Below are 9,547 nucleotides of genomic sequence, written 5' to 3'. Positions count from 1 at the left end.
TTTCAAAGCATTTTCGAGTGAATTCATTTCTTACTTTTCATGTTTTTCGAATCTAGCTATCTTCTAAATGAACTTGCCCCAGGGCCCAGACGACTTGCATTGCTGTTTTGCTCGCATTTTGGCCATCTTTAATTTCAATAAAACGGTGTTGAGTTTTTGAAAACCGTTTTTATTTTGGTTTTTGCTTATGGTCCGTTTGGTTACTGCCACTGGAATAAAAAATAAGAATATTCCCATTAAATACCTACTTTTCTTTGTTTGTGTTGTGAGGCAGACGGAGAAATCACATGATGCGACTTCCCAAAACTAGGGGTGCAACTTGGGTTGGCCCAAGTGAAAATTCCATATTAGTACCATGTACTTTGGGTCTAGTGCCACTTTGGTCTCCGAACTTTAAAACGTGACAATTTAATATCCGAACTTTAAAACGTGACAATTTAATATCCAAACTTTTAAAATTTGCCAATCTAATACCTGTCATTAATCAGCCTGTTAACCAACTGTTAAGTGTCATTTGAAAAGACAGAAATACCCTTCGAGTGTCATCTAATTCTCTTTATCAACCATCCAAACATTGACAAAAAATGAACAGTCTCAAATCCTTGCCTCTTCTATTCAAGAAAGTTGGGCCATAATGCCTACTGAGACATTACCCCAACTTTTTTGAATAGAAGAGTCAAAGATTTGATACTGTTCATTTTTATCAACATGTGGATGGTTGATAAAGAAAATTAGATGACACACAAAGAGCATTTGTGTCTTTTCAAATATTACTTAACGACTGATTAACGTATTGGTTAACGAAAGTACTGAATTGACACATTTTGAAAGTTTAGGTATTGAATTATCACGTTTTAAAATTTGGGGACCAAAGTGGCACTAAACCCAAAGTACAAGGTACTAATAGAGAATTTCCCTAAAATTTTACACTGCTTTGGGATTAGGCTTCGGGTTGGACTTACTCAAATTTTGACAAACTTCAACCCTAACCCGCCCAAGTTGCACCCCTACCCAAAACTTGGAACGTGGTGGACTTCCCAAATCACAATAGCATCTAGTCTTTCTTCCTGGATCCAACCTTTCATGCCCTCCAATGGTTAGAACTCTAACCACTTAATGTTGGTTCGCTTAAGCCCTCTTTTTCTTATTTTTTATTTGATATTTTCTCTCTCAATCCAATGTTTACCCCCTTCCAACTGTTTTCGTTGTTTCTGAAAATGATTCGTCTGGGACAACACTCGTTGCTTTGGGCATATTTTTATGCCCATTTTTTTCTTTGTTTTTTGTTGTTGTTTTAGGGTGCTGGCGATAACTGGTCACCCTGTTCTAGATGCCATTGATTCCGGTAGTGTCCGATGCATATATATGAGTTGGGGTTTCCTTCTAGATCTGCTAATATGCTTGGGTTTTTGTATGTCTATACGTTTTCTCAACTATATATTTTGTAGATTAAAGGCAGATTCCAAGTTATTTATCACTAATGCTGAGTTCTCCTCTCGAAGCCCTGAAAGAGTTTCTGAACATACACCATCAGAACCTTGTTGATGGAATCGAAGCAAATGCAAACCCTGAAATTGCATTAGTGACGGAGGATTGGAGACAGTCATTTTTGGTACAACAGAGTTACTGCAAGGACTGTTGCAGATGCAAACCCCGATACTTCCAGCCAAATCTCAAGATGGAATTGCTTCTGGCTCTGGGTGGTTTCTTCTTCAGAATGTTAACAGTACACTTGGGTTGTGTTTGGTTTAAAGGAAAATGTAGGGAAAGAAAGGAAAACCTATAGAGGGTTTGTAAAAGGTTTCTCTATAATTTCCTCCCTTTCCTAACTTTTTTCCTTCAAACCAAACATAGCCTTGACGTAAAAGAAAACAACAGTGGGCTCATCATAAATTTCTACAAATTTTGTCCCTAAACAAACACTGAAAATTTGATTTTCACACATATTTGGCTCAACAAACCAAACCAAACAAAAGATACCTCAGTGAGAATAAATTTTCTGTTTTTCATGCCAGCCCTCCCATCCTTTCCTTTCCCAGACCAATTTTCTAGGAAACCAAACAGACTGTAGAATCTGTCTATTTTATTAGAAAATAAGGGAGAAACAGAAAGTTGAGGGAAAGTCCTTTCAGAATTTCTTGTGAACCTTCCCTCAACTTTCTGATTCTCTCCTGTTTTATAATAAACCAAACATGGCATTAAAGATATGAAGGCCCGGCTAGCCCTGAATCAGGATTTTATTTGGTATCGTTACATACATTATCTTGACGTGCTACCCCCGTCGTCTGTAGCCCCTTCTGGTTATATATATATATGAAATATTTGGATTAAAAGATAAAACATAGAAAAACTCAACATGAAATTTATAAAATACTATATGAAAATTGGTAACCCCATCAGGGGGCTTAGTCAAAGTGGCTAGCTGGCTGGCCTGGCTGTGTCTGGACCCACTCAGTATCTAGCCCAGCTAATTGTATATCCACGTGGGACCTGATTAATTAAGGTTTTACAGCTTTCATACCCTTCTACGGCACCATGGAAATTGCCTGTAATTATTCATTTTAAAAAAAAAACATAGTTAGATATAAAAATAACTGGGCCACAGGCCGTGCTGTACATTGATAACCCCAGTTTTGTTCAGTGGTTTCAAGGATTCCATGACAAATATGATATACATCTGTCTTGAAGATAGGATGGACCACTGGCCACTGCCTGATGCATGGACTACATGTATTTTCCTGCTAAAAGGCCCCAAAATTAGACCTGACTAATTGAGTGAAAAGGGGGCACAATAATTATAACTTGTGTAGGTCTGAAACCAGTTTGGGTGCAGTCGGCCAGAAAATTAAGCCCCGGCATGGGCCGTAGAACTAAGGGTCCATTTTGTTGGTTTATAATTAGAATCGGAATTGGAATTAAAATAGTCCCATCCCATAGTTTGTTTAGATCAGACAGGGATTCAAACGAGGGTCTATTTGGTTTGCAGTCAGAATTAGAATCGGAATCGAAATGGTCCATTTCCATCATTTGTTTGATTCAGACAGGAATGAGAATGGGAATGAAAATTAGAATTAGCAGAATGGCATTTCATTTCCTAGGGAAAGACAGGGAATCACCATTCCCTCAAATAGAAGAATACTATTCTAACAGGAATTAATGGGAATGGGATTTCGATTCTGCCCAACCAAACAGTTGGAATCAAAATATCCCATTTCGATTCTGATTCCAGACCCCTATTCCTATGAACCAAACGGGGCCTGAGAATTGGAATTAGCTGGAAGGGATTTCATTTCCAAGGGAGGGGGAGGGAGTCATGGTTTTGAAAACCAGACCGGTTGCCCAAGAACTGTCTAGATAACTTGTTCCGTTTCACCCTAAAACTATTTTTGGGCAAAAAACCATTGACTTGGACGGTTATCTGCTAAACCAGGCGCTTGAACTGTCGATGCGAACAACAGTTTTTGACAGTTTTTTTTTTTTATTTTAATTATTATTTTTTAAATCAGAGTGAGCCATCCATTCGAACCGATCGGATCATTCAGCCCAGGAACCAATCACCAAAATGGTTTCATGTCTAATTCAGTTTTTAAAACCTGGGAGGAAATTACCATTCTCTCAAATAAGAGAATGTCATTCCACCAAGAATGAAAATGAATTTTGATTCCACCCAACCAAACTGTTGGAATGGAACAGCACATTCCAGTTCTGATTTCAGACCCCTATTCATACAAACCAAATAGGCTAAAGATGACTGACAGGCAAAAACATTTCATCACCACCTAGCGGTAAAGGCTACGGTAAAAAGTTGATAATAATCCGACCTACTGCCCACTATTAATAGATATTGGGGGTTGGGGCTGAAGGGTATATATTATAATGGTTGACCTGCTTGTGTGGCCGAGGAGTGAGAACTGTCCAAAATTCAATACCAATTGGAGTCCCTGTCATTAATTCATAATATAGCCTCAACCAAGGCTCGTCTTTTATCGACTACATGATCATCGGAGAACAAATTACAGATGAATTGGAGTAAAACAATTAATAGATGGTTGGCTGGTTGCTCTTGTTTCAAGACACCTATGTGAGATATGCTTGGGAAAGGAAGGGTATATAGAATCCGATGGAAGAAACGATATAATTGATACAGAACTCCATATAAATCTTAACACAAATTCAACAGCTCAATTGATTATAAATAAGGTTTTAAGCATATAAAAACACATACTTTGACGGTTTGTTACAGGTATAAATCAGAATCAACATGAGGCACTTGTTTGGTTTTCAGAAGCAAAATCAGATATATTGGCAAATAGCCCCCAAGTCATAGGAAGTATCAACCAGTGGGTGAATTGTGATCCTCAGCCCAAAAAATATGACTCATAGGAGCCGATAGTAACAATCTAGAACCATTGATTACCAAATGCTAAACTATTTTTACAACTGCACTGTAGTAAATGTCAACTTCATTCTCTGCATGAGAAACACTGTGATTCCACTTACCACCACCAAGGCTGTATGTGTACAATCTGATTGATTCCAGGCATCCAGATCAGTGCTTTCTTGTACATGACTCCTAAGCAATTACAGGCTGCCTTGGGTGATTGATTTGAATTGTCACCCCAGGTCCCCAAGCAATGAAAAGCTGTACTTATCCGACAGCACCATTGATGAACTTGTTTTTTCAGAAAAATTTAATTTTATGCATCCGTATAGGTCAAGGGTCAGCCATATTAATTCTTTTCTTTTTCCGAGTAAAATGAAGCAAGGGTGGAAAAAAATTGATACAAAATCACTGAAAATAAATTTTATGTTAATAGAAATTCCAACTTGCAAAGATTATATGTAGGTGTATATTCATTATTAATGTAGTAAATGGGGAAAAAAGGGAGTGGTGGTCGGCCATATTGGATGGCCGGTCGCGGTCGCCACACGTTCAGCCCAGGTACTACTTATTAGACTAGTCGTGTTACTTGTAGGCTCTACTAGCTGTAAAGGTTCGGATCAGAGCTACTCGTCGTTGTCTTTCTGGACATCATGTGTTTGTTCTCGATTGATTGTGATTGATGGATGTAATAAGAATCAGATCTGGATGATTGTTTATAGGGGGATAAGTAGACTGCAGTTTTCTTGTGCACCACTGCCACCCCAAGGCACATATGCCTTTGATTTTATATATGCAGTGTTTCCTATTATGTAATGAGGCTGATAACAACATATTTCCGTAGCTTTGCCTTTAACACTGTGAATACTGAACTTTCGGTTAACACCAATTGAACAGCTAGATATTTGTGGCCGAGAATTATGCAGCAAATGAACAGCTGGTTTTCCTTTTTTTTTTTTTTTGGAATGCAATAAACAGAAGGGAAGGCATAAGGTGTGTATCAAACAGGACATAATACAGTAATAAATTTTAAATGAAGTTATGATCATACACAAAAGAATAGAAAATGAATGCAATCAGATGAGAAGTTTCTGTAAGTAAAGTCTGTAATTTGGGGCAATCTTTTTATTATTATTTTTTCTCTAGGAATAGGAATCAAAAGAGAGAGGCATCATGGGACCCACTGAGTATGCATGTGATGATGGGTGGATGGATGGATGGACGGATGTGGGTGGATCGGTGTTAAGTAGCCTCCATGTGCCCCCAGACCCCATGAGAAATGGCAGAATGTCCTTGGTTGTACCTCGTAAATGTACACACAGCAGCTTCAATTTGAAAGGAAAAAAAGAATTTCATTGTATTTGTAGCCGAGATTCATCGCCCTGGATCTGGATGGACCCACCACACCATCTCGTCCAACGAACCACTCAACTTGCACTTGGATTGGAATCGGTGAGGGAGAGTTGCAAGACTTGCGATGACAAATGACAGCCTGATCCCCAACGTCGGACCCTATGCTCATCTGTTTTAAAAGGTCCAAATTAGAAACAACAATAATTTCACCAACACTAAAAGGTCAAACATTTTAATTTTAATACAAAGTGTAACATCTTCTGTTAGTCGGATATATGAGATATTAAGAGTTCGGTAGTTACAAATCAGTGGCAAAGCAGGTAGAGCCGATAGATAGGGCTCCCAAGTGTAGAGACAGACATATTGTAAAATATTATAGGTTCTCTTCTCTCTCTGTTTTTTTTTTTTTTTTGATGAGAGATTCTTTATGGGTTCTCTCACTCAGATCAAAGATTTTAGAATTAGAGATTTCTCTCCCCCTCACCAAACCTTAAACAACAAGCCCAAAAATAAAAAAAGCAACTAGGCGTTTTTGACACGTTCAAGCACAGGGGTCTGCAATTAGAATAATTGCGACAGCGAAGCTGTCAAATTCGGACTGATGGTGTATCGTTGTATGGCTCCCACTTCCCACCCATGTTATTAGGGCCCCCTAAACTATAAAACTACTACTTCCACCAACCAGGACTAATAGACTAATGACCTAATACCCTCTTTCTTTATTTTTCCTTTCGTTTTTAATTCGGAAAAGACTTGTTCAATCCAGACAACAAAAAGAAGCACCAACACAAAACCTACAAGGATGTATGTTTCATCTAGAATATATTATTTGAATTTGAATATTTGATGATGAAACATATATTCTAGCTACCAATATATATATTTGTATACAGAGAGAAAAATCTAGGGTATGTATATTTTTACATAGCTGCAAAATGAGAACGAAAAGGGAGAAATCAATCATTCAACCCTGAAAGAATAAAGCATTAAAGCTACCCTATAATCAAATACGAAGGGCCAAGTGGCCACGTTTAGAGAGAGAGAGGGAGAGAGAAACAGAGAGAAGAGGAATCTCCTCACCACACCCTTGGACGCTTTCTAAGCAACAATGACGCCTGGGTCCCTCCCTTGATGCAAATGACTTTGGTATTAGTATAATAATAAATGAAGAGGAAAATAGTATTATGCATAGAAAGAAACAGTGAAACCGAATAGAAAGGGATTGCCACCCAAACCCGAAAGGGACAAATTAGTATTACTTTCCTATTCATTCTCTCTCCAGTCCCCCACTATCCATTACCCTTAACCCAACACCCATTCTCTCTCCATCCCAAACGTATTTCATTTACCACACAGACCGACAACTGAACAACGAAATCCATCTCAGTACTCAAGATCACCGGATTCGTCTTTCCCAAAAAGAAATTAATAAAGCAAGGCAGTAAATTCACCTTCACCAACTGCAAATTATAATTGTCATTTGTCCACAAAAATGGACAGACCGGCAATATTATTGAGTTTGAGTTGGGAGTATTTTCAAATTTCATGACATTAATGAGGTCAGTTTTGTTATTTCATTGGTTTGATCAGGAATTTCCAAATTCAGTCTGCTATATACAGTACTTATACCTGAATGGTTAACAATATTGCTGATGGTTAACAACAAAACTGAAACGAATTGAATATATGTATGTATATATATTTAATATTTTATTTTCAGGGGCACGAATAATAATAGAATAGAATACACAATGTCCAATAGAGTGATGAAGAACAAAAAGCAAAAAAGTTGTCAAAAAAAAATGAGAAGGTTACAAAAACAATGGAAAAAAGCAAGAAATTGAGAAAAAGGAAGACAAAAATTAGAAAACCTGGAGGAATTTACCGGGAATCCAAGGTCATGGTGAAGGTCCATATAGGTCGTATGGGGCCCAGAGCGCGTCGAGAGGGCACGGCCGTTTGGAGTCTAGCCGGAGCCAGGGCTTGCCGCTGCCGCTCCAGTGCAGGAGGCTGACGGGACCTGGGTGGAGATCACGACAACTCCCTTTCACGTTATCCCCTCCAAGGCCGTGTTGGTTCCATCTGTGCTCGATCGGTGCCACGTGTCCAGCGAAAACCAGCAGGAACGGCGGCAGCGATCCCAGCTCGTAAATTCGGCTCCTCTTCTGGATCTCCATCCACCGTTCAATCCTCTTTGTGTATCCATACCTCCTCCACTTCGCTAGATCCATAACCATGACACCTGTGTTGAAATAGCATGGTTTCCTGCCCGCAAACGTGCCGGAAAACCGCCTGTCGGACCAAAAGCTCTCCGTGAAATACTTGGTGAAGTTGGCATGGCAATACTCCGGCGCCCCGACTGTTCTAGAGCCAAGGTTTGTAGTCCATAGCTTCGAAACATCATCGACCACCACGAGATCGGAATCCAGATATATAACCCGGCGAACGCAAGGCTCGAGAATGTCAGCGAGGTAATTCCTCGCGTAATTCAGCGGTTGCTCGAGTGCTTGCCTCACCGAAGTCGAGATCAGGTTCCTCACGATCTTCGGATCGAAGAAATAGACCTTGAATTTTAACTGGGGGAACGTAGAACGGACTAGGGTTTCGAGGTTCGCCTCCGACTCCGAGACGAGGAAATGGAAGAAAATGTTTTCCGGACAGAGAGAATGTTGCAATACCGAGTGCACGGCAGCGATAGAGCCGCGAAGGTACTCAATGTCGAGAGTGATCGCGATGTGAACGAGAGAAGGATCGCATACGGTGTTTTGACCGGAGATTTTTCTGTCGGCGGAGCTGCATTCTTCAGCATTGCGATATGAAGATGCCTTTCTGAAAGAAAAAGGATTCAGGGTATTGACGGCGGAAAGCTGGGAGGGGAAACGGAGATAACCGTCGAAATGAGAGGATCTAATGGCTTCGGCAGGGGGGAAGGATTGGAGAGAAGGAGACAGAACGATCATAACCATTGCGGCAGAGAAGAAACCCGATAATCTCATGATCCAGAGCATCTTCACTCGGTAGCCTCCGTTCCTCCTCTTCTTCTTCTTCGATTTGAAATCGAAAGGATCAGCGAATCGAGAGGACAGATAGAGGAGAAGGAACGCTAGGGTTCCCTTTTGGTCTGCCAGCCTGAGAAAGATAGAGAAGGAGGGAGTGAGGAGAGAATGCTAGAATCACACTAATAATCAGACACCGTGCAGACGAAGCAAACTTGGAGAGAGAAAGGGTGGGTTGTGAAAGGTAAAGGGGAGAGAATCCATTAACGAGAGTAAAACAGGGCGGAGTACTGCTACTCTGCGGCAACGTGCTCTACAGTTGGCTGATTGTCTCAGCTCCTCCTCACTCTCTTTTTGTGTCTCCGTCACTCTCCAGTCTGCTCTCGCAGTTGGAGAAGCTGAAGAAGCAAGCAGAAGCAGGGGGCACAAGTGGTAGAGCCCTCCCTTTTCCAGCTTTGCCTTTTCCACCATACCGTAGGACTTGCGCTAACCCACAGCGTTATCATTTATCAATATTCAATAAATAAATTAATAAATTCTCAGTTGTTAAATTGACAATAATGCTCCTTCTCAGTTCTTCACCTAGCGCTGTCAGTCGGGCTGGGGGCTGGTCCGGGCAGGGTCGACCTAATCCCGGATCAAATCAATAATCAATAAAATAGCAAAATTATAAATGTGCAGAACCAGTCCCCAGTCAATAATACAATTATTACAATGACTGCCCATAAATAAATCTGTTCGGGTTTCGAATTTTAGTCGGTTTGAAATAATAAAAAATTCATCCGATTATAATGAGAACACATGTTGTTGATCCAGA

The 9,547-nt window shown here is 40.1% G+C and overlaps 1 protein-coding gene across 1 annotated transcript; it reads right to left on the bottom strand.

Moving 5' to 3' along the window:
* Window positions 1-5,762: 5,762 nt before the first annotated feature.
* On the bottom strand, window positions 5,763-9,268 carry LOC104605143 (putative galacturonosyltransferase-like 7). Its single transcript, XM_010269776.3, has 2 exons — window positions 7,620-9,268; window positions 5,763-5,903 (listed from the first exon to the last, which is right to left on the bottom strand). The coding sequence occupies exon 1, from the start codon at window positions 8,740-8,742 to the stop codon at window positions 7,633-7,635; it is 1,110 nt and encodes a 369-aa protein (XP_010268078.1). The 5' UTR covers window positions 8,743-9,268; the 3' UTR covers window positions 5,763-5,903; window positions 7,620-7,632.
* Window positions 9,269-9,547: the final 279 nt, after the last annotated feature.

This window comes from Nelumbo nucifera, chromosome 4, assembly GCF_055504915.1.
Source record: "Nelumbo nucifera cultivar China Antique chromosome 4, China Antique-T2T, whole genome shotgun sequence".
Taxonomy (NCBI): domain Eukaryota; kingdom Viridiplantae; phylum Streptophyta; class Magnoliopsida; order Proteales; family Nelumbonaceae; genus Nelumbo; species Nelumbo nucifera.
Note: the sequence above shows the minus strand (reverse complement) of the source record. Positions and strands in the feature narration are given on the sequence as shown.